The sequence below is a fragment of the Rattus norvegicus genome, chromosome 6, assembly GCF_021556685.1.
Source record: "Rattus norvegicus strain SHRSP/BbbUtx chromosome 6, alternate assembly SHRSP_T2T, whole genome shotgun sequence".
Classification (NCBI taxonomy): Eukaryota; Metazoa; Chordata; class Mammalia; order Rodentia; family Muridae; genus Rattus; species Rattus norvegicus.
In genome coordinates this window covers 54,638,856-54,665,887 of record NC_141539.1, presented here as the reverse complement: position 1 = coordinate 54,665,887, position 27,032 = coordinate 54,638,856, and the positions used below count along the sequence as shown (strand labels likewise).

At 38.5% G+C, this 27,032-nt stretch overlaps 1 protein-coding gene across 4 annotated transcripts in view; it reads right to left on the bottom strand.

The window, feature by feature from the left end:
- Cog5 (component of oligomeric golgi complex 5) overlaps window positions 1-27,032 on the bottom strand; it is a 310,546-nt gene that overhangs the window by 140,957 nt on the left and 142,557 nt on the right. For all 4 annotated transcript variants that reach the window (XM_087553191.1, XM_087553193.1, XM_087553190.1 and 1 more), the window contains 3 exon segments: window positions 14,522-14,687; window positions 7,129-7,241; window positions 6,741-6,818 (listed from right to left, as the gene is read on the bottom strand). In XM_087553191.1, the coding sequence (XP_087409317.1) occupies window positions 6,741-6,818; window positions 7,129-7,241; window positions 14,522-14,687 (357 nt within the window).

Here is a 27,032-nt window from a genome sequence, read left to right as displayed (position 1 = left end):
AAAACAACCCTGAGATTTCACCTCACACCAGTGAGAATGGCTAAGATCAAAAACTCAGGTGACAGCAAATGCTGGCGAGGATGCAGAGAAAGAGGAACACTCCTCCATTGTTGGTGGGATTGCAGACTGGTACAACCATTCTGGAAATCAGTCTGGAGGTTCCTCAGAAAATTGGACATTGAACTGCCTGAGGATCCAGCTATACCTCTCTTGGGCATATACCCAAAAGATGCCTCAACATATAAAAGAGACACGTGCTCCACTATGTTCATAGCAGCCTTATTTATAATAGCCAGAAGCAGGACAGAACCCAGATGCCCTTCAACAGAGGAATGGATACAGAAACTGTGGTACATCTACACAATGGAATATTACTCAGCTATCAAAAACAATGACTTCATGAAATTCATAGGCAAATGGAATGAACTAGAAAATATCATCCTGAGCGAGGAAAACCAATCACAGAAAAACACACTTGGTATGCACTCATTGATAAGTGGATATTAGCCCCAAATCTCGAATTACCCAAGATGCAATCCACAGATCACAGGAAGCTCAAGAAGATAGATGACCAAAATGCAGATGTGTCCACTCCTTCTTAAAAGGGGAAAAAATAACCATAGGAGGGGATATGGAGGCAAAGTTTAGAGCAGAGACTGAAGGACGGCCATTCAGAGCCTGCCCCACATGTGGTCCATATATATACAGCCACCAAAACTAGATAAGATGAGGCTAAGAAGTGCATGCTGACAGTGTAGGGGTTTTGGGGGGGAGGCGGTAAGGGGGGCGGATGGGGAGGGAAACATCCTTATAGAAGGGGAATGGAAGGGGTTAAGGGGCTGATGGACAGGAAACCGGGGAAGGGAATAACATTTGAAATGTAAATAAGAAATACCCAATTTTAAAAAAATGAAAAAATAAATAAATTTAAAAAAAGATTTTAGGGGTTGGGGATTTAGCTCAGTGGTAGAGCGCTTGCCTAGGAAGCGCAAGGCCCTGGGTTCAATCCCCAGCACCGAAAAAAAGAACCAAAAAAAAAAAAAAGATTTTAAAAGACTCCAACAGTCATCATCATATCACACCACTGAGTCTTATTATTGTTCACCGCTGTATTATTGAGCCTGGCACATAAACTGCTAATTCTGAATCAAGTCTATAATGTATTTCATTTCTCCATTCAGAGCATCTCATGCCCGTGGTAGGATTTGAGAGCTAAGACTCTGAACGTCTATACAGCCTATGATCAGTTTAGACAGAGCTTAATGCTGTGATGCCAAGGCTTAAGTTACTAATCAATACACTAGTCTGATTTGACATTGTTTGACTAGGTATTAAGGTGGCAGACCTTAATAATTCAGCTTCCCAAACTCTAGAGAGCTAATGCTATAATGAAAATGTTAAGTATATAGACATAAGGTAATGAACATTGCATATAAATCAATCATCTTAAGTTGGTATACAGTATATGTGCCACGAATAATGAAAAACTAGGTGTATATTAATAATATAGTAAACAATCCATCCATGTATTACTGAAGTCATAGTTTAATAGTTACTTGCCTATTTACCATTTCACAGTTCCCTGGCCTTTGTGATAAATAATATTCATTTTTTATACTTAATATTTTTATAACCTAAGGTTGCTCTAAAATCATTAGCATTTAAAAGTAAAATTTAAAAATTCAAGACACAACATTTTAAAATTTGTCAGGAGACATCTAGGATAGGCTAAGGCTAGAGGTGATCTTCCCCATGGGTTGTGAACTGTGAATAATGAGGCTTTGCAGGCAAAGCTCAAAGGATGACACTTTAGGATTTGATTCTTGGTACTGATATGCATTTCCTGTCATTATTTAAGTAATATAGGAATCCCTGGGCATTAGTCCACTGCAATGAGCCGATTTTCTGCAGATCAATGTCTTGTAGTGATGCTATACAGACAAATAGATGATTTTGTAATTTCTAACAATGGTTCTATAAGAATTTCTAAAATTATACTAGTAATGTATAATAAGTCCCTTTATAATAAGGACGTCAGTTAGGATCTGTCATGTGAATGCTGCAAATGGGACTCTGATAGTCTTTACATGTCACAAATTAATTGCACCAGATAAAAAGCAGGTATTAAAAGATTCCTTTAGGCCCTAAAACCATTAACTAAGGCCATAAAAAGGGTAAAAAGCTATTTATTGTAGGTGCAAGGATAGAAGATAAAATATTCACTGGGTTTATCTATAAAAAACTTCAATGTTAACTTAGAAATAAAAATTATAGTTTTAGACTCTTAATGAACCTGTAGAGCCAGTGACAGATAATGGATGTCTAGGTAGATAACTAGTCTTCATGAGAAGACATGTAAACATCTCTGTTGTAACTCCTTATTCAATTTAATGTGAATTTATGCTTGAACTTTTTGTGAACTTGTGTAAAAAAAATACTGCCTAGAAAACCATGTGATCTTCTCCTTAAAAAGTACAAAACTAGGAAGGATGACTTTAAGTGAGCAGAATGCATAATGTGGAAAGAGAATTAGAAGCTAGGGCAGAAGGCAGAAGGGAGACTGGACAGAAGCTTTACAGAGATGAGGAGCTGGGCGGATGAGGAGAGTGGAGCAGGGAAAGGAGCGAGCAGGCAGGATACAGCACAGAGAAGAAATGAGCAGAGGAGAGAGAGGAGAATCAAGGAGCTGCAGAAAGCAGGCGGGCTTCCTCTCACCAGGAGAGTCAGGGATGGGGCTTTTATTCTGACTTGGGTTCTTTTCATTCTTCGCAATTAAAAGGTAGAAGCTTTTCTTTTTCCATGTAATAAGGGTTGGAGCTTAATTTACATCCAGAATGAACGAGTTCTTTCTGCACTGGTGCTTAGCTACTGAACTGCTCATGCAGGCCTTTCCTCTATCCACCAAAAATAAATATATACGTATGGAAGTATGGTTGTATTGTGTTAACTTTGTAAGTGGATGAGACAGGTAGTGGGGCCTGACATGAATGTATGTATGAATGAATATGTGCATGAATGTACGTGTGTTCATGCATATTTGCTTGTGTTAAAGTTTTTCCTTTTGCAAACATGACTCTTCTCCTGGTTTGATAAAAGTTTACTGCTCCAAACCTCCCTCTGGCCTGGCCAGTGAGAGGAGAGACTTGTGGGCAAGAGAGGAAGAAGCCCTACCTATCAACCTTTACTTACTCCTCCTCTGTTAAGGAACAGGTCTGAATTTGCCCAGAGGCCTGCAGCTTCTGGTCTCAGAGTAACTAAAAATCAAGACAGGTAAACATTATTTTGCCTCCACCAATGTTCTTCCCCCTCAGATGCCTCAGAGAGGACCCAGAACCGGGAAAGCTCTGGGCAAAAATTGAACAGTTACAAGGCAATAATTATAAACAAGATATTATAAAAATTATTTGACATAGGAAATCATGAAATGTTTTTGAAAAAACAAAGAAATAAGTAGAAAAAAGTATAGAATGTATTGATTTTATTTTAGTCTCCAGTACAAAGCACTTGGTTCCAAACAAGGAAATCTGGAAAAGACATTCTCAGTTTCCTACTGGCTGCCAGCATTCCTATAGTGCTAGTCATATCAGATGTTATAAACAACGTGAGGTATTACTTGGCCTTTCACTAAATTTCTGATATAGATGATTTGTAAACATTGTAAATATATTGAAAAACTTTTAAATTCTATTTAATTCTAATGTAAGAAAAAAATGTTCATTACTAACACTTTGTAGAAAAAAAAAGCATAATTTCTAAATCGATATCATAAAAAGCCTGTGCTATTTGAAGCATTTTTCACCACAAATTATTTACATTCTTTTTCTTTTTTTAAGGTTTATTCATTTATTCTGTGTGAGTACACTGTTGCTCTCTTCAGACACACCAGAAGGGGATGAGGGATCCTGTTACATACAGATGGTTGTGAGCCACCATGTGGTTGCTGGGAATTGAACTCAGGACCTCTGGAAGAGCAGTCAGTGCTCTTAACCACTGACATTTCTCTATATTATTTTTAAAATATACTTTGACAGACTTAAAAGACTGAACCAGCAGCTAGAGACGGCTCAAAGTGTGAGAAGAACGCCTGCTGGAGAAGCACGAGGAGCTAAGTTCTCATGAACTCAGAGAGTGGGTGTGGCCTCACTGTGTAACCCCAGCACGGGGTGGACTCACAAGCCTACCAGCCTAACTCCATGTTCAATGAAAGACTCTGCCTCAAAGAAATAAGGTGGAGAGTGACAGAGAAGCATACCTGATGTCCTCCCCTGGTCTCTGTATGTGCAAGCACCTGTACAAACACATGGATATATCACATCCATGTATAGACATGAACACTCAACTCGCACACTCATGCAAAGAGACAAACACAGAAGGCTGAACTTTTAAAGTAGGACAACATGCATTATTCTAGATATAACTGCTTATAAATTCATGTACTTAAACATTTTTGTGGATAAGCCCTTCTTAAAAAACCTTAAAAAGGCAAAAACTACCAATAAGACAAGAACACATAAAAGACACTAGAAAAAGATTTAATTTGCCAAAGATTATTATTTAGGCCTTCAAATCATTCTATGAATCCTGAACTTTTTATAAAGTTCTGCCCCCTCATAGTTACAAAAACAACACTCCTACTGGGTAGAGGTGTAATTTTACTGTTTTGTTTATAGTGTAAGATAAGAGTTCTGCTCTGTAGAACCATATTGGTCTCAAATGTCTGAGTCAATTAATTCTCCCATCCCAGCTTCCGGAGTAGCAGGAACTAACTACAGCCACAGGCCACTGGGTCCAGCTGAAACTATGTGTTTACAGTCACAACACAGATATTTTCAAGGAAAAGACATTTTGACAAACTACACTAAGTATAGGGAAGCACAGATGTTGTCTTTTCAACACACGGTGAATATTTTGCATTTAAGATTTTTAATTTATTTTATTTTTTTTCTCTTCAAGCCTCTACGAACAAATGTGATCTTGGATAGTTCACAATAGGCCATTTTTAAAAATAAATATGAGCTGAACCCTTAGAAGAATAATTTTTTTTCATAAATACTACCTCCAAAGTACAAATATCATTTGGCAATTTGAACAAAACTCTGTAAGTAGTTATGTATATTTTATCTTTGAAAAAACTAATCCTATGGCTTTATTCAAATAAAATAAGAAATTCTTAATAAAATAGGAGGCTGAAATGAGGCATATTTTAAAGCATCTTAAAAGGGGACATAGGTCATTAAAGAGTGGCCTGTACAAACTATCAGTGTTCATTTCCTACAACAATTTATTGCTGATAAGATTCATTTACTTTTATGTGAAAGTTTTCGTAAATATAATACAATTACAAATATATGCCTCTTTAATAATTTTTAATCTTTTAAAATAATTGCTGAGGACACTGGGGAGATAGTACACTGGTGTCCTCCAGAGGAGCATGTTAGGTTGTCCACACTGACAGAGCTGCTTAGAACTGTCAGCAACTCCTTACCGACCAAGGAGCACACTGCTCGTAAAGCTGTGCGTCTACAAGGTGCATAAATACAAGTTGGATGACAGAGCCTAGCAAATGCACACACACACAAAAACCTAGTGAGTATGCAAATTAACAAAGTTGCATCTTCTGCAAGTGAAAGCAAGCAGCGAGCAGGAAAGTGGGAGGCTGGTGCCACCGTGAAGTGCCATGGAAAAGCACTGTCACAGTGGCAGGTCTGAGCAGCCATGTAAAGACCCTTGGAAGGCTGGTGCATGGTTGGGGTCTGCAAAGGGAATGTATGGATCTGGAAAGGGAAAACGTGATCTGTTAGCTAATAAAAGTGTTAGATTTAACTAAACTATGCAATGTTTTTTTACAGAATACTCAGATGGTATTCCGAAATCCAACAGAATTTTGATAGATCTTTGGCAACAATTGACCCTTGATCAATAAAACAAAACAAAACAAAACAAAACAAACAAACAAAACAAAACCAAAAAACACAAAAACAAAACCCTGGACAAGCAGCCTCAAGTGGAGCGTTGTTGGAGATAGGAATTGATGCCCCATACCAACTGCTTCCGGCAGCTTTGCGGCCTATGTCCGTAATATCATGGTCAAACTACAGGCTGTGTCCTGAGACTCAAATTCAATCACCCAAATGAACGCAATATTAGAGGTGCTTAACACAGTATATAAAAGACTGTAATGTATGATGCTACAAATAAAACTGCATGTGACAAGATAATGGAAACATACCAGTTTTTTCTTTAGCACATTCATTATTCTATTAACAATTATAAAGCCACATCAAAATTAATGACTAAGATGATAATCAGAGATTCCTAGACTTGGAAAGAATACAAATTAGTAAAGGACAAAAGTGAGATTTTATAAAATGAGACATGAATACAGCAAAGAGAGTCATGGGGCAAACTAACAATGGAATGGATTCTGTAGCCTTAACTAAGTATGTTATAATGACTACTGCTTAAATTTCTTATATATCAAAATATGTCAGATTACTTTCTACTAGAAATCTTGAAAATGTTACAAGCTATCACTTACACAGAAATTGGAAATATACAGTGCATTTCAAAACTTAGACCACCCCCAAGCTGACGTTAACCTAACAGAAGAAATTTATAGTTACCAACAAATACATTGTCTTTGATATGCAGTTACCATGTAAGGCAGTGACCCAAATAATCATTGCCTATATTTTCCTATTATCTGCACGAGAAATGAAAATATCTTTATTTAAACATACCTTAACTATTTCTTCAATGAAACAAATGTGAGAAACAGGGTCTCTCTTCTTGGTTAATACTTTTTGTAGATGTTGTACCTAAAGATGGAGAAGGAGAGAGAGGCAAAGTATATTGAATTGGGTACTTCAGAATGAAAGCAATGTGACCCTTAGGAACTAGAAAAGGCAAGGTATACTGCAAACATTTCTCAAAAATAGCATTACTTCTAGCATATGGGACAAGAGGGTAAGGGGAGGAGAGTGGAGCATGTTTCAACCTTTATATTTGCTATAGTATGCCAGCAGAAGTACTAGTGTGCTCAGAGATTATAAAAGATCTGTCCCCAAAGACCTAGAGTTAGCAGAAGTTTGTTATCTATAAAGTTTTCCCATGTTGTTAGATATTTACTTGTCCACAAGCAGCACAGATATGATCCATAAGTTTTTCCATGTTGGTCCAGAGGGACGCTCGAAAAGCTGCCGTGTTTCCTGGAGTTGGCATGGTGGCTCGCCCGGGACCTCCTGGTTAAGAGTAATACAGATATGGAGAAACAAGAAAGTTCCCAGATATAATGGAATATGTATTATTCTAAAAGCACAAAGAAGACAAAAAAAAAAAAAAACCAAGAAACTCCTTTCTCATAAATAGCTTCTTATGTACAATATAAAAACAATCTATGTGTGTAGTAAGAAAAGTAAATGTCACACAATCACACATGTGGGGCTATGATAACAAAATAAAATTAGTCAAAAGTTTCCTTAAAATGGAAAGAGGATGAAATGTTTTACATATTTAAAATTATGAGGACAAGCTCCCAAACTGAATTTAAGTAAATATAGACTCAATAAAGTCATCTGGGTATCAAATTAATAATACAGACATGGTGCAAACCATTCGAATGGTTTGTCACGGACGCTTACTTTGATAGTGTACACATACGCTATGGGCAAACGGAACTGCAAGGAAATCACGAACACAACATATACACGGAGTCTGGTGTAGCAGCCTTGCTGCTACACTAGGTGCATCTGCAAAAGCAGCAACAGAGCTTCACATTATAGCATCCAAGTTTCTATTTCTACAACCATCCCTCCCAAAGTAAACCAATCAAACCAGAGCTCATTGGTTAAAAACCAGATTTCACAATCTGAATATGAAAATACAACGTAGAACCACTATCTACTGTGCCAAATTATTTATCAAAACCACAACAGCAAAAACAAAACAAAGAAACAAAGAAACAAAAATAAAAAACAAAACAAAAACTATGGACTTGCCTGGAGTGCGGCTGCTATCAGACCACAAGCCTGCCACTCGCAGGTGCTGATCACTTCGAAGGCCCCTGACATCCTGTAGCCATCAGGCCACACAGGCCTGCCGCTCTCCTGTCTCTAGGTCAGAGTTAAACTGTGGTGAAAAAGCTTACGGTCCTACCAGTACTTGGCTCTCATCATGTACACCATGCACAACAAAATCATGTAGTATAGAACATCCTACAGTTCTCTGAAAGGTCAAAAGGTCAAAATAACCCACTTTGTTCAGGGGGTTACTCTGAAGCCCAGTCGGTACCTTCCATGCTGTCTAGGGCAACTGTCTTTCCCATGCATTTTGCTTTAAGCTAAGTTTGTGAGTGTTTTCATGTTCCTGATTTCTCTCCCATTTTAAGATGGGATCCTAGCTCACTAGGTCTCAGAGTCTTAGGACAAATGGCTGAGGGGCCTATTAGCAGACCACCGCAGAGGCTAGCCACTCGCCCAGCACTTGTCATCAGACCCCTACCTAATTTCTCCTTCCCAGGAGCTGGGTGTTCATTCCCTTCTTCCAGACTGACCCTATACAACTCGGCCATTTTGGCTATACTGGTCTCTTGGCTTCTTGGCTCAGGCCACCTCCAGGTTGGCTGGGGCTCTTCCCTTGCTCGCCCTCCCCTTCTCTCCTCTCATGATGGTTTAGTCTGCTGGCCATGTCCAGCCTGCACTCTTCCATCTGCCTGCTTTCTCCTTTGTGTCACAAAAGAAGTTTTTCCCATACTGACAGATTCTCATGTCCTCTTCCTTTTATCTCACTGTTTTTCCATTCAGTCCTGAGGCTTTCTTGCTTATTAAAGCTCATTCCTAAAGGGCAATTGGCTTTAGCCTCCCTCCCTTCTCAAACCAGCCATTCTCCATCTCTTTATTATAAGTTTCCTCAAAGCAAGTTGGGGAAAAAAAAATCAGGCCATCCAAAATAATACTGGAAACAATGAATTTTACAACTGGTCAAAAAATAAGTCATGAATAAAGGCAGAGAAACGCACATTTTAAAAGATAAAGAGGGTGGCAATGATTCAGAAGATAAAGGAGCTTGTGGCCAAGCATGGCCTACCAAGTTTAAGTCCTAAGCCTCACATACTTGAAGAAGAGGATCAACTCTACACATGTGGCATGGCATTCGTGTACCCACACACATACATACATAAATACAATATAATTAAAAATAAAGTAAAGCTAAAGCCACCCATAGAGAATGAGGCAGAGAAGGCTGGGTGGGGCTCACATCCGACTGAGACATGCTCCAGCTCCTGGTCACGGAACAACAGCACCTAAGGTCTGTGCTGGACACCAGTCTTGGGCTTCAGTTCTCCTTTTAAAATAACAAGGCAGCTAAATTATTAAACCCATTGCCTGCTTTACTCTGCTGTATCATATTAGAAATGTTTTGTTAACCTTTACTAAGTTCAAAGGAGTTAGTCCTGGGTCTCAGAAGAGACTTCCAAATTGGACTTGAAAAAAAACCAAAAACAAACCAAACCACTGACCTGCTATGACTATGAGAACACATTTCCTCAGCACGCTTTGCTATGTGTGATGAGAGAGACCTTTGCGGGCCAGAGAAGGGATGTGATAATTTGATTATCCCTCAAAGGGTCATGACCTGAAAGGTTAAAGCCCTATGGTATTAATACTGGAAATGAGTGTTAACTTAACAAGGTAGGCCTAATTAAAGTACACCCCACATCTCGATGGGACATGCCTTTGCAGGACATATTTCTCTCTTCTTTTTTTCTCTCTTTTTGCTTCCTAGCTGCACGAGGTGAATAATCTTCTCCGCCACACACTCCTGCCACCATGATGTTTTGAATAACTGGGGCAGGTAAGTACAGGGGAAGCTGAGCATCCAATGACTCTGTCAGGCTTCAGCTACCTACACAACTCTTAGTGCCCTGTACTCCCACGTGCACTGAGGTCTGGGTATGCCATGCTACAAACAATGGAATGGGTATAGATCACTTCTTCCTACCAACTTCTTTTAGCTACACTTTCGGGGTCAACCATATCCTGGAATATTAGGAAACTGGGCGATGAGATGATCCAGCCTGGGCTGGATTTTCACATGTGCAATAAGGCAATTGTTTCTTCTGAGAGAACTTTTAATGGAACTCCCATATCAACCATCTTACTCACATACATGATTGGACATCATGGGAAAGGGCATGCACAACAGATAAAGGGGTATACAAGCCAATCAATCAATCAAAATATCCTCTACATCTATCTGACTACTTTACCCCAGATGGTAAACAGGCATTTCTGAACTGCATGCTTGTTCTGCACCCTCTACTCTTACTGAGACAAATCTGATATTGCTTTTCTCACAATACATTGCTAAAGAAACAAAAAGATAACCAACAAACAGTATATAAAGGTTTTTATGGTCACAAGCTAACTATATTATACTGAAGATATAACCATGATAAAATAATCAACTGACTAAAAAGAATACTTACATAAAGGGAAAGAATATTTGAAATGAATGGATACTTTCATCAATTAGATTTAAAAGTCTCAAGACAGACAATTAACTGTGTCATAAATATGGTTTTATTAAAGTAATAAAAGAAACTAAGAGTTCCTGAAAGAAATAATACTTACAAGTGATTTCTAGTTAATGATACTCTTCTTTTGAAAGCCAGCAAGATTAAGAACAAACAAAAAGTAGGAAACAATTTACTTAGAAGAAAGAAGGAATCAGATAAACCCTTCAACTTGATTATGAAATGCTAATATCGAATGCCATTGATAAATTAAAAGGAAGAAGAGAGCAGATAACTGAGTCATTAGTGGGACACTGCTTTAAAATCAACTACAACACAACTGTGAAACAGAAAGGAGACTTCCTACTCGGGACTCGCGCCTGACAGGTGAGCTTCCTCTCGGTGACTGTTAGGATCTGGTTCCAGTTGAGAGTATCCCCAGTGACTATAGAAAACATCAGAAATGCTGCAAGAGGTGACTTAGTGGAAGATGCAAAGTCATTGGAAATGTAAGAGACCATGGAGAAATTCAGAATGACCTAGGTGGGACAACTGTTTTCAAATTTTGGGATTCTTAGAATAAGCTGAAAAATGGAAGTGAGGATTAACCTCCATTGTCAATTTAATTAGAAAAGGGGCAGAGATTAGTAAAACATATCTCTTGGGGTTGGGGATTTAGCTCAGTGGTAGAGCGCTTGCCTAGCAAGCACAAGGCCCTGGGTTCGGTCCCCAGCTCCGGAAAAAAAGAAAAAATAAAAAGAAAGAAAGAAAGAAAGAAAGAAAGAAAGAAAGAAAGAAAGAAAGAAAGAAAAATCCATATCTCTGAATGAACCTTTAAGGGTGCTTCCAGAGATAATTAGTTCATGAGGGATCTAACTTAATCAATGATCCAATCTATTAATGGTTTTAAAATTCTGAGCATAGAACGGGGAGCCAGTGGAATGCAGTGGGAGGACACAGGTAGAGGAAGTGGTCACTGGGAGCTTATTCTTCTCTACTTCCTAGCAGCCAGGAGGTGGGCTTCTTTGTTCTACAATGCACTTCCTGACAAGATGTTCATCCTCACTTTAGGTACACAACGAAGCCATCTAAGCATGGAATGAAACCTCTGAAAACATGAGCCAAAAAAAGACTTCTACGATTGTTTTTTTTCTCAGACATTAGTCAAGTGACAAAATTCTAACATATTCAGTAAATTAAAGAGTGCAGGACTCATGTCTGAATTTTGACTTAGGAAGTCTATATAGAGCCACATAATTCACATCTCCTTAGTGATACAGAACTTGAGAACTAGGCTTTATATAGGAATAGTAAGGACATGGGGGGGGGGTACTCTTTTCTGACACTAGGAATTCATGGGGAAGACACCAAGAATCTGTGAACTTAAGTATAGTCTATACAAGCACAGTAAAGTGAATATCCAAGCCATTGTTCTGACTGGCTGTTTCAGTTTTCCTCTCTTGATATAATAGAACCATGACTAAAAGCAATTTGAAAAAGAAATATTTTAAAATGAAATTTAAGGGAAGAATGGAAGAGAAGACCCTGAAGGAGAGCTGCTTACTAGCTTGCTCCTCATAGCTTGCTCAGCCTGCTTTCTTATACAAACAAGGACTATCTGCCAGCCGTGGCTCCACCCACAGTGGGCTGACCTCTCCTGCATCAATCACTAACCGAAATGCCCCACAGATGTGTACAGGCCCACCCTATGGAAGCAATTCCTCACCTGAGCTCCGCCATTCACGAGACTCCAGGTCAAGTCAACAAAAGCTGAACAGCAAACCAACAGGGGCGTTTTTCTCAAAATATTTCCAAAGATTACTTAAGTTTTTAAAATTTTTTATTGTATATATGATGTGCATGAAAAAACACATACATGGTGGGCATGTGCACAGGTTATAAACAGCATAAAGAAGACAGTAAAAACAACCATAAAATTCTAAAGAACAAAGACAGAAATACAGGGAAACATAAAAACAGGCGAGAAGAAATCACATAAAATACAACAATATTAAAATAACTACAGAGAAATACTAATATGGAAAACAGACGCCTGACAAAGGCACATTCCAGGTGTGCATTAAGTTAAAGGAGCAAGTGGACGCAAAAATAATCAAAACTGAAATCAAATCACAAAGAGTTATTGACCTTGCTTTCAAACTTGAGTTCTGTTTGTTTCCTGAGACATGATCTCACCATGTAGACAAGGGAGGTCTCAAACACATTTCCTTCTGTCTTCCTGCCTCAGCCTCATGGGTGCCAGGTTTGAAGTTGCCCATCACCATGTTATCTTTATGCATTTTTGTCTTCTTTATATATTCAAAGAAACATTTTTAAAAATTGTTTTATTTCATCTTAAATTCTACATATCTTAAATTTAATCTCAAAATCTGTAGAAAATTTAAAATTAATGTGTAAAAATCTTTGCCCTAAACCATATACAAAAATTTATTGTTGTGATACTCTATCATAGTCCAATGCTTTGTTGAGTATTTAAAACAACTCTATGGAACCTCAATATATATGAAAAATATAACATGAATATACTTTAATATTAGAAATAAAGATAATACTCATTCTTTTAAAAAACGAGAAATTGGTGCTTAGGGTTTCTACATTACATCATGGTATCTGCTTCTCAACAGATGGTGATAGGCAGCTTTAGAACTCTTTATTCTCTATAAAAGAGGCCTACATTAAGATTGCATGTGAATAATTGCTTTCATTTTTCCTCTGTTCTTGACAACACAAGAGGGAATGAGATTAAACTGCTGTTGAAAATTTAAACATGAGATCAAACTTTGTGAAAATAATTGCTAGCAAAACTTCAGAGGAAAATCTCCTTTGGCAATTTCTTTTCAACAAACTCCTTTGGTAATAGTATGAATAGGGACCTATTCAGAGGCTGAAGTGAGCCTTTAAAAATTTCATCGAGACTTAAGATTCTTTTATTCCCTTTTACTAGTGCTACTGAGACAAAAGCTATGAACTCAGTTTTGCTTAAGGTCATGTATAAAAATGAAATTCGTTTGTATTGTCTATGCATCAGAAGTGTCATTAATGTATACAGTCATTTTGTTTATGCTTCAGGACATTAGAGTGCCTTCAATGAAAATATGGGAGGAAATGATACCATTACTACAGATAATAATATAGAAAATTTTCTGTATACTGACAAAATAAAATAAAGTAGTATAGTCAAAGAAAGGGAAGATATATTTGATTGTTTTTAAGCTAAAGTTATAGGACAATTACATGATGTAAAAGAAATTCAGAAAAGGGAAAACTGACAAGCTGTCAGACCTGAGCGAAAGCCAGACTGGATGGGACCTAAGGACAAATCTTTTCTTCTAGACTAGCAAGAGAAGAACACACGGTAAGAAAGGGAAGGACAAAAGTACAAGAAGTATGGAAGGAAATGCAGGAAGGAAGGAGGGAGGGCGGGAGGGAGGGAAGAGATACATACAGCATATATACATGCTGTATATATGCTGAACAAAGGCTACACATGAATGACACTGTAGTAAATCCTGTCAGGAAAGGGTCAGAGCGCTAAGTTCGGGCTGTGTCACAGTCTACCTTGCAATAGTAGTTTTCCTTACATTTGTCACAGTTGCCATGCTCCCAAGGGTTTGATCTATTTTGACTGCCTAAGCCATTATTGTTTTTCAGTATGAAAATTATAAGGAAAAGTCCTGAGAGCCAAAGTAGAAATAACATTCCTTTAAATGCTTTCCTTCTCAATAAAAAGTACCTGTCAGAGTAAAGACTTCAGGAAGAAAAATATGTTCTTATTTGCATCTGTTTCCTTCCAACTAAATGGTGCCACAGCTTAGACATCTTTTCTAGAGGTTCTGATCAAGTTTTGAAACATAATTTTCCTCTCATTTTCGGCAACTAAAAAAGTGAGTCATTAGATTGCTTTGAAACATGAATGTTTCATACTCTATTCAAAGGAGTTCTTGGTTATAAATAAGTAAATGAGCTAAATATAAACCATATCCATACCTCTCGCAGCTGACTGGGAAGGCTGAGTCAAAACTTTGACGTCCAATGCATTGTTGATACTGTCTTCCAAGGCAGCACAATAGCCATCCACAACATTGGTAACAGTATCCTTCAAAGTCCCCAGATTGTGGAAAACCTGAAGAGCTGTTCCAACCTGAGTTGGATTCTGAAATACAAATGAAATACAAACAGATACAAATAGGAAATACGAAAAACTACTATCAATCTTTAAGCGTGAGCATGCGCGCACACACACACACACACACTTTCTTTGACATTTAGCGGTTGCTAGTGTATTTCCAGATTAGCAAAGGTAAGGGCAAAGACAGTTTGGAGTCAGTTTTATTTGTATGCATATACTGTTGTGCCATATCTTCTTGATAGACCATTTAATTCAAAATAATATTTTTTCTTATTCAATGAAAAAATGAATCTCAAACCCATTTTCTGTTATTATGTAAGACCTACTGTGATTTTCTCTATGTCTACCCCATACTCTGATCTGTGTGTGTGTTGTTTCTAAGTTTGTGTGCATCGGTGTACTTGTATGTTTGTGTACATACATGTGCAAATGTAGGTTAAAATATTATTTTAACAATGTTAGTAGGTTTCAGAAGTAATTTTTTGTCTTATTAATTTAGCTTGGAATAACAACTAATGAAATAATTTACTGATACTTAGCCATGATGAAGGATAAATGAAGTCATTTGAAAGAAGAATTTGTTACTGAGGCAATACACACACACATATGCATATAACATACATGAGTGGAGATAGACAGACAGACAGATAGAAGGTAAGTGTAGAGCAAGCGAGAAGAGACACACCAGTAAGCTCTGAGCATGATGAGAGACCCAGCCTCAGTGAGTACGGTGCAAGAGCAATGAGGGTAATCTCCTGACATCTGCCTTTGGGCTTCCACATTATACATGCACCTATGCACTGTGCATCCATACACAGGTATATATACCCACATACATGTGTGCACCCACACTCATGCCCACATAAATCTAGATCTTAAATTCAAAGACTATAAGCACCTCTGAACTGCCAGTCCTTCTCTAAATTGTATCCCTCCAAGTATCATCACTACTTAACTTTTGATAGGAGATTAATTCTACCTGTTTGTCCCCTTGACATCAGTGGAATTATACAGTAGACTGACTTTGTTCAGCGTCTTCCGTGTGGACTGTTTCTGTGTTGTTTTACATAACAGAGGATGATTCATGTTTATCGCTGTCTAGCATCGAAGCGTAGGGATTTTCTTCTAACTGCCCATTCTCTTGTGGACATATACATTAATTGTTCTCAATTTTAGGCATTATAATTCACATTGGAATAAACATTCTAACATTCAGCACTTTGTGAACAAATACGCACAGGTGCTTCTGCTGCATGAAAGCAGACTGAAATCAGGAGGCCTTGTAAGCTCTGTGTTTACAGACAGGGCAGACTTCCCAACGATGCTGCAAAACTGCAGCTGTCCTATCGACTCACTCAAAACCCACAGCCGTGCCTCTAATCTACATATTGCTTTCATTAAGCACTATGGTTTTATGTGACTTTTCAACAATGGTAAGAGGTTGTCTTCTCACGTATGGTATGCATTTGGAACTTGTGGTGTGCAAATAAAATAGATATTCCTTGTCGCCCATGGTTCTAACTGGTTGTTTTATTTTTGTGTATGTATCTGTACAAACTGTATATTTAGGTGTAATCACTGGTAATGTTCCTATTGTAAAACACCCTCTCACTCTTACTGAAATCTTTTAAAGATAATGAATTCTTAATATGAAATATTCTTTCATTAAATGAAAAGAAACTCCTAATCAGAATGCACTCTCTATGGCTAGCACTTTGGGCATCCTGATTTTTAATGATATTTCTTACTCATTAAAAGTTCCATATACTTACATTCCTCACAGCCACTAGCCACCACTTCCCTGCTCCTCCTCCCAGTACTTCCTACCCTCACTCCCTCCCAGTCCTCTTCACTTTTTTGTAACTGAGAAGCCTTCGTCCAAATAGCAGTAACAATATGCACAGGGGTCTGAGGCCATGTGTCCTGGGCATGAGCAACCTGCAAGCAGCCACATCATCCTGTGAAAGTGGGTTCTCCTCTCAGTCACCCACTAACAGCTGCTCTGAGAGACATAAAGAGAAGTGCTAAGAAGGTCTCAGGCGTTGTAGTGTTAGTGGAGGCATGGGACAGTGTAATTAAAGAAAAGAACTCTAACTCTGACTCTAATAATATTGAAAACGAAATCTTAAAAACAGTTAAAATGGTAATTTTAATATATACAGTCACTGTAATTTGAAATATAGTGTACTTGTTAGTTTGTGGTAGTCAAATTTTTATTGAAAAAAATCAAAGAAGAAGGTGTTGAATATGTTTAGAATAAATTACTGTGAACCAGAAAAGTGAATGAAGTGTATATCTGGTTAGTGAGTAACAGGTTTTCAGCATACATTAATGAGGATATAGTGAATTCATAAATTATCTAATAGCAGAAATTCTATTTTTCATGATTAGATATAAAAATATCATAAAATTAATTTTTATACAATGTGAGACAGGACTCAATTTTAGCACTTTCTACATGAATATTAATTGATCCAATGGTGTTTACTCATAAATGTGCATAGCAAATGAAAACTCTGCCCCACCCCCTCCCTTTCAAAAGTCAGTAGTCCAAGTATCCGTATGTGTGATTGCCTATTTACCCTCAATTCTCTACTACTTGAAAACTGTCATCTAAGCTATTAGCATAGCTTTAAGGCTTTTACTGTCCAGCACTTTTCTTCAGTTTGGCATGTATTATTCTTGGTTCATGACACACACATATGCTTTTCAGAATTAGTCTGATGATTTTTTGGTTTTTTTTTTTAAAGAATGGAATTATGTCAGTAAAATTAGAATTGATATCTGTATCATGATGGGATCTCCAACTCATGAATATAGTATTTCTACTTATTTATTCATGTTGTTTTTAATTTCTTTCGATAATGTTTGCCGTTTTCTATCAGAAAATATTTTCTCACTCATGAAACTATGAATTAAGTAGTATTAACATAGTAACGTTATATTTCTGGTGTGCTATTAGCATATTGAAATTAATTTTTATGTATTAAACTTGTAACCTAACAAGATTTCTGTAATAAAATTTAAGAGCTTATCCATTAGCTATTTTAGTTTTTCTATATGCAGTCAGGGTGTCTCTGAATAATTTATTCCCTGTTAATTTTCCTTTGTTTAATAATTTTTCTTAACAGAGATATTCACTTGATGGTGAGTAACATAAACTAGAGCAGAATCTTTGTGTTATTTCTAAACATTTATCAAAATGAAGTTTTATTTGTTGGTCCACTGGGAGTATTTTTTGGGGGGGGGCTGCTTTGAAGGCTACTGAGTTTTTTTTTTTTTATTAACTTGAGTATTTCTTATATACATTGGTTTCCGGGCAAATATCCCCCTCCCCCCTCCCCTTCTTTATGGGTGTTCCCCTCCCCATCCTCCTCCCATTGCCGCCCTCCCCCCAACAATCACGTTCACTGGGGGTTCAGTCTTAGCAGGACCAAGGGTTCCTCCTTCCACTGGTGCTCTTACTAGGATATTCATTGCTACCTATGAGGTCAGAGTCCAGGGTCAGTCCATGTATAGTCTTTAGGTAGTGGCTTAGTCCCTGGAAGCTCTGGTTGCTTGGCATTGTTGTACATATGGGGTCTCGAGCCCCTTCAAGCTCTTCCAGTTCTTTCTCTGATTCCTTCAATGGGGGGGGGGGTTCCTGTTCTCAGTTCAGTGGTTTGCTGCTGGCATTCTGGCTGTGTCTCTCAGGAGAGATCTACATCCGGCTCCTGTCGGCCTGCACTTCTTTGCTTCATCCATCTTGTCTAATTGGGTGGCTGTATATGTATGGGCCACATGTGGGGCAGGCTCTGAATGGGTGTGTTCCTTCAGTCTCTGTTTTAATCTTTGCCTCTCTATTCCCTGCCAAGGGTATTCTTGTTCCCCTTTTAATGAAGGAGTGAAGCATTCACATTTTGATCATCCGTCTTGAGTTTCATTTGTTCTAGGCATCTAGGGTAATTCAACCATTTGGGCTAATAGCCACTTATCAATGAATGCATACCATGTGTGTTTTTCTGTGACTGGGTTACCTCACTCAGGATGATATTTTCCAGTTCCAACCATTTGCCTATGAATTTCATAAAGTCATTGTTTTTGATAGCTGAGTAATATTCCATTGTGTAGATTTACCACATTTTCTGTATCCATTCCTCTGTTGAAGGGCATCTGGGTTCTTTCAAGCTTCTGGCTATTATAAATAAGGCTGCTATGAACATAGTGGAGCACGTGTCTTTTTTATATGTTGGGGCATCTTTTGGGTATATGCCCAAGAGAGGTATAGCTGGATCCTCAGGCAGTTCAATGTCCAATTTTCTGAGGAACCTCCAGACTGATTTCCAGAATGGTTGTACCAGTCTGCAATCACTGGGAGTATTTTTAATGACAGACTAATTTTATTTCTGAGTCACTGAGATATCTCTTCCCTTTATTTAAGGAATCACAATGCACTTAGAAAGGAAAGCCATCTTGGTTAATGTGCACTGTCAGGTCCTATCTCCCTGTTCACATTTGCTAGCACTGTGTTCAGCCTTTTAGAGCAGTGGTAAAGAGATCAGGTTTTTTCCTTATAACACCCATTGATATCAGCACTAAGTATTCCCTTTCCTCAGTTCTTGGATAGGGTTTATATAATGTTGACTTATTTGTCCCTTACATTTTGGAAGAGTCTCACCCTTTCTCAGCGGAGGTTTACAAGCTTGGAAAAAGAAGCACAACTATTTAGACTCAATCTTTCTACCTTATTTTATAAGTTTGTTTCCTAGAATTGGGACAACTTATCTAAATTTTTAACTATTGGTGAAAAGTTAAACCTAATGTTTTTTACCATCTTTTTAGATTTATTGGATCTGCTCTCAGGTCATTGGTTCTTGTATCTTTTCTCTGTTCCTCAAAAACTCTTGGCATGTTTATCAATATAATTTATTGGTCTTACCAAATAACTACTTTTACTTTTTGTTGACTCTATTATTAGCTTTCCTTAATCCTATTCCTGAATAAAGCAGTTATCAAAAGTCAAGCTCTGACATTAAATATCTAAAACCAAAGGCAAATTACATGACCTCTTTAAGACAGTTTTCTTTTCTGGATAATGCAGAAGTAACAACACTAACCCAATGGGTAGATCAGGGGCAGGGGCAGGGGCAGGGGCAGAGGCAGAGGCAGAGGCAGAGGCAGAGGCAGAGGCAGAGGCAGAGGCAGAGGCAGAGGCAGAGGCAGAGGCAGAGGCAGAGGCAGAGGCAGAGGCAGAGGCAGAATGACCTTGTGCTGTCACTCAATCCTGCCTTTGCCTTCTGAGTAGCCGAGATTACCATACATGTCAAAGAAACACCTGAAATAACTTCATGCAGTGGCTACATGCTATGGTGGGAAGAGAGTGGGTCTTTAAAGTAGATGGCCTTGAGATGGAACTTTAGCTCTGTAGTAGATCAGCTGGATGAATCTGGGCAAATTGCTCAATCACTCATCAAATTTTATGGTGTTTATATAATTCCCACTTAAGAGTGCTAAGGGAAGCATTCGGGACTGAACCTGTGCACTGAGCAGACATGGGGCTCTAGTTCTACACCCATTTCTATAACAGCCAGAGGAAGCCTGACTCCCAGATGCCCTAACAAGCCAAGGCTCACAGGTGAGGAGGCCCCAGCAACTGCCCCACACCCTGAGTAACTGGGACCCTAGGATCCAGAAATGTAGGAGCCCTTGCTCAGCCAGTGGCATGGGTTCCTTCAGGTCTGAACCTGCACCCAGGGCAGACCTGAGATGATGGCACTGGTTCACTCTTACAACACCCAGAGGAAGCCTGACTCCCAGGTGCTTTGAAATGCCTAGTATCACAGGATCACAAAAGAAGCTCGACAACCAGATCCGACAAACTCAGGAGCACTGGAGCTCTAACACACTCAAGGTCACAGTTGAGGCCACAACATCTTTCCCAACACCAGCATAACTGGGACCCCTACAGAAACCAGGGAAACACAAATCCCCATAAGCCAGAGGAACTGATTCCTTCCAGCTTGTACCTGAGTCCAGAGCAATTCAGGGCTCTGGCTCCCCACCCACTCCTGCAACACCAAGAGAAAGCTTGACTCCCAGGAGCTCTGACACAACAGGATCTCAGGATCTCAGGATCTCAGGATTACAGAATCATAGTATCACAGAGACAGCTGGACTCTGAGGAGTTCTGAATCTACCAGGATCACAGGAGGGACAGGCTTCAGTCACAGACAGCAAAGGCAGGTAGCACTAAATATAACCGGATGGCCAGAGACAAGCACAAGAACACAAGCAACAGAAACCAAGACTACTTGGCATCATCAGAACCCAGGTCCCCTACTACAACAAGTTCTGGATACCCCATCATACCAGAAAAGCAAGAGTCAGATTTAAAATACATCTCATGCAGATATTAAAGGACTTTAGAAAGGACATAACTCCCTTAAAGAAATACAGGAGAACACAGATAAACAGGTAGAGCCCTTAAAGAAAAAAACACAAACAAAAATCCCTCAAAGAATTACAGTAAAAAAAACAACCAAACAGGTGAAGGTATTGAACAAAACCACCCAGGATATAAAAAGGGAAATAAAAATGATAAAGAAATCACAAAGGGAGGCAACACTGGAGAGAGAAAACCTAGGAAAGAGATTAGGAGTCATAGATGCAAGCATCATCAACAGAATAAAAGAGATAGAAGAGAGAATCTCAGGGGTAGAAAATACCATAGAAAACATTGACAGAATAGTCAAATAATGCAAAATGCAGAAAGCTTCTAACCTAAAACATCTAGGAAATCCAGGACACAATGAGAATACCAAACCTAAGGATAATAGGTATAGAAGAGAGCAAAGATTCCCAACCTAAAGGGCAAGTAAATATCTTCAACAAAATTATATAAGAAAACATACCCAACCTAAATAAAGAGATGCTCATGAACATAAAAGAAGTATATAAAATTCAAAATAAACTGGACCAGAAAAGTAACTCTTTCATCACAAAATAATTAAAACACTAAATGCACAAAAGAAAGAATATTAAGAGCAATAAGGAAAAAAGGTCAAGTAACATATAAAGGCAGAACTATCTGAATTACACCAGACTCCTTACTGGAAACTATGAAAGCCAGAAGATCCTGGGCAGATGTCATACAAACCCTAAGACAACAGAAATGCCAGCCCAGGCTACCATACCCAGCAAAACTCTCAATTAACAAAGATAGAGAAACCAAAATATTCCATGACAAAACTAAATTTACACAATATTTTTCCACAAATCCTGCCCTACAAAGGATAATAGATGGAAAAGCCCAACACAGGAAGGAAACTACATCCTAGAAAAAGCAAGAAAGCAATCTTGCAACAAACCCAAAAGAAGAGAGTCACACAAACATAATTTCACATCTAAGAACAAAAATAACAAGTAGCAACAATCACTATTCTTTAAAATCTCTTAACATCAATGGACTCAATTCCCCAATAAAAAGACATGGACTAACAGACTGGATACAGAAAGAGGACCCAGCATTCTGCTGCCTAAACAAAATGCACCTCCATGACAAAGACAGAAACTACCTTAGAGTAAAGGCTGGGGAAACATTTTCCAAGCAAATGGTCCCAAGAAACAAGCTGGAGTAGCCATCGTAATATCGAATAAAATAGATTATCAACCCAAAGTTATCAAAAAAGATAAGAAAGGACACTTCATACTCATCAAAGGCAAAAAGTCTACCAAGATCAACTCTCAATTCTGAACATGTATGGTCAGATGCAAGGGTTCTCACATTCATAAAAGAAACTTTACTAAAACTCAAGGCACACATTGCACCTCACACAATAATAGTGGGAGACTTTAACACCCTGCTATCAGCAATGGACAGATCACGGAAACAAACTAAACAGAGACACAATAAAATTAACAGAAGTTATGAACTAAATGGATTTAACAGACATCTATAGAACATTTCATCTTAAAACAAAAGAATATAGTTTCTTCTCAGCTCCCCATGTGACTGGCTCAAAAACAGACCATATAATCGGTCACAAAACAGGCCTCAGCAGATTAAAAAAAGATTGAAATAATCCATGCATTCTATCAGATCACCACAGACTAAGGCTGGTCTTCAGAAACAACAAAAACGACAGAAAACCCACACACACATGGAAGCTGAACAATGCTCTACTCAATGATAACCTGGTCAAGGAAGAATAAAGAAATTAAAGACTTTTTAGAATTTAATGAAAATGAGGACACAACATACCCACACTTAAAGGACACAATGAAAGCAGTGCTAAGAGGAAAACTCATAGCTCTGAGTGCCTGCAGAAAGAAACTGGAGAGAGCATACACTAGCAGCTTGACAGCACACCTATAAACTCTAGAACAAAAAGAAGCAAAAACACCCAAGAGGAGTAGACGGCAGGAAATAATCAATTTCAGGGCTGAAGTCAACCAAGTAGAAACAAAAAGAACTATACAAAGAATCAACAAAACCAGGAGCCAGTTCTTTGAGAAAATCAGTAAGATGGATAAACCCTTAGCCAGACCAACCAGATATCACATAGACAGTATCCAAATTAACAAAATCAGAAATAAAAAGGGAAACATAACAAAAACAGAGGAAATTAAAAATATTATCAGATCTTACTACAAAAGCCTATATTCAACAAAACTGGAAAATCTGAAGGAAATGGACAATTTTTAGACAGATCCTAAGTACCAAAGTTAAATCAGTATCAGATAAACCATCTAAACACTCCCATAAACTCTAAAGTAATAGAACCAGTCATTAAAAGTATCTCAACCACACGGTCATTAGGACAAAATGGCAACCAACAGATTGGGAAAAGATCTTTACTAATCCTACATCTGATAGAGGGCTAATATCCAAAATATACAAAGAACTCAAGAAATTAGACTCCAGAAGAGTCAAATAACCCTATTAACAATGGGTACAGAGCTAAACAAAAAATTCTCAGCTGAGGAATATCAAATGGCTGAGAAGCACTCAAAGAAATGTTCAACATCCTTAGTCATCAGGAAAATGCAAATCAAAACAACCTGAGATTCTACCTCATACCAGTCAGAATGGCCAAGATCAAAAAGTCAGGTGACAACAGATGCTGGCAAGGATGTGGAGAAAGAGGAACACTCCACCATTGTTGATGGGACAGCAAACTGGTACAACCACTCTGGAAATCAGTCTGGAGGTTCCTCACCATTGGACATTGAACTACCAGAGGACCCAGCTATATCTCTCTTGGGCATATACCCAAAAGAGGCTCCAACATACAACAAAGACACATGCTCCACTATGTTCACAGCAGCCTTATTTATAATAGCCAGAAGCAGGAAAGAACCCAGATGCCCTTCAACAGAGGAATGGATACAGAAAATGTGGTACATCTACAAGATGGAGTACTACTCAGCAATCAAAAAAATGAAATTCATAGGCAAATGGAATGAACTAGAAAATATCATCCTGAGTGAGGTAATCCAATCACAGAAAAACATACATGGTATGCACTCACTGATAGGTGGATATTAGCCCAAATGCTCAAATTACCCAAGATACAATCTGCAGATCACCGGAAGTTCAAGAAGGATGACCAAAGTGCAGATGCTTTACATCTTCTTAAAAAGGGGAACAAAAATATCCATAGGAGGGGGTAGGGAGACAAAGTTTAGAACAGAGGCAGAAGGAACAGCCATTCAGAGCCTGCCCCACATGTGGCCCATACATATACAGCCACCCAATTAGACAAGATGGATGAAGCAAAGAAGTGCAGACCAACAGGAACCAGATATAGATCTGAGAGAGACACAGCCAGAGCATGTCCAATACAGAGGCGAATGCAAGCAGCAAACCACTGAACTGAGAATGGGACCCCCTTAGGGGGAATTAGAGGAAGAATTGAAAAAGTTGAAGGAGCTTGCAACCTCATAAGAACAACAATGCTAACCAACCAGAGCTTCCAGGGACTAAACCACTACTGAAAGTCTATACATGGACTGACCCTGGACTCTGACCTCATATGTAGCAGAGAATAGCCTTGTTGGGGTACCATTGGAAGGGGAAGCCCTTGGTCCTGCCAAGGTTAGACCCCCAGTGCAGGGGAATGTTGGAGTTGGGGGGAAATATAAATGCTTCTGGAATGTATAATCATAGCACAACAATCTGGGTGCTATGCAATGGGAACCAAAGCCACACTGGGGATGAATATCAGAAACACTGGGAATAAACAATAAAATGTGGTGGACAACTCTAGGTATATCTTGGATTACAACACTGGAATATTTGAAAATGGAAATAATTTTTCTAGCTATGGTTCAGGTGAAGATCAATGATATCCTGTAGATATTAAACAATATCCTTATCTCATTGTTCTGTCTTATCACAGACAAATACCACATGCTTTGACCACTAGCTCTGGCTAAGCCCTTATTAGCAAATTTCAGGTCCCTGTCTCATTCATCTATAAAATGAGAAAACAGAAAAAGATGGACTCCATTGCCTTCTTAAAGGTAATGATTTAAATTTTATTAGCTTCCCAAAAGAACCATGTAAGATGTGCTGGTGTTGTTCAAGAATACTGAGTCTAAAAGAAGGCTGCATTCTCTGACCTTGGAATATTTATGTTGTGACTGCAAATAAGGAAAATAAGTCAGCAATTAAGATATGCTGAAAAATTGGGGGTAAAATTAATCAGTTAAAGAAAACACAAAGATGTACTCAGGTCTGGAGAGGGGAAACGGGGGGTGAAGGAATAAGGAAATACTCCTGAAAGGACGATGTCTTAGCTCAAATCTGAAATGAAGTAGTTCCTGGGAAGATGTAAGAAGCTGAGTAAGGAAGAAGGAACGAGTGGGGAGTAAAAAGAAACCTGTACAAAGCCTTTGGGTGACAGCATGTCAGAACCAAAATCCATTACCTCACGCCTGCTGAGGTGGGATCTACATAATAGCCTCCTTCAAATCCAAGGGCTTGTACATGGGCCGTTCAAGTTTTGCTGTCTCTAGGAGTTACTCAAGGGATCTGTTCAATAAAAATGGGCTTGTATAATGCTTGTGAGAAGATATTATGGTTTTATTAGCTGTCTTTTTCTTAATTCTGGTTCTATATGTTCACTCTGTTGAAAGTTCATTGAGGGGTTGGGGATTTAGCTCAGTGGTAGAGCGCTTGCTTAGGAAGCGCAAGGCCCTGGGTTCGGTCCCCAGCTCCGGAAAAAAGAACCAAAAAAAAAAAAAAAAAAAAAAAAAAGAAAAGAAAGTTCATTGAGTTGAACTCAAATGAATGACACATGCACTTTTCCGCTGATTATAATTTTAAAAATAATACGGTCTCTCTCTCTCTCATACATACACACACACACACACACACACACACACACACACACACACACACACACACCTTGTTTACTTAAATGCCTAATATATAACTCAGTGATGCTTTATAGTTTAGCTAAGGGCAAAGATATAAGATCAAAACAAGTAACACACACATGATTAAGTTATTAAATAAACACAAATCTGATATGACTTTTCCCTGAATTAATGTAAGCAATATTTATGTTTGAATGTATAATCACTAAAGTTATTCATCAGTTCTTTAGAAATAACTGAATGGCTCCCAGCCAGTACACTACAGGACACACCAATAGAAGCAACTCTTTGGAGGCTGAAGCAGGAGGATGACCAGAGCTCAGGGGTACAAAAGTAGCTCATCTGAAAACTTTATTTACTTATTTTGAGACAGGCTCTCTGAATATGTAGCTCCAACTATCCTGGAATTTATTATGAAAGCCAGGTGACCTCAAACTCACAAAGATTTGCCTGCCTCTGCCTCCCTACTGCTGGGGTTAAAGTCATGAGTCATCACACCCAGTTCTTGAAAACTTTAAAAAAATTTAAAGTTCTCTTTTAAAATATTGTCTAGAATAAAGTATAAAATTGTTTCTCCATCCCAATTTAATGGTGTGACACTGAATAGACAGACAGACAGGTAGATTAATGGTGAAGCACTGTGAATGGATAGATTAAACAGACAGACAGATGGGCGAAGAGGTGAGTGGGTGGATAGATAAATAAGAAGACAGAGATCTTTTATTCAAATGCCTAAAACCTAATTCACACACAGACGCGCGCGCGCGCACACACACACACACACACACACACACACACACACACACACACACAGACACACGGGGCGGGGGTGGAGAAATCGAGAGAGAGCTAGAGAGAACGAGAGAGGGGGGAGAGAGAGAGAGAGAGAGAGAGAGAGAGAGAGAGAGAGAGAGAAAGAGAGAGAGAGAACAAGAGATTAAAGCATTGAAGCTATTGATACCATCCCTCAAGCCCCAGGCAAAGTTGAACACCAATGATGAAAAGATA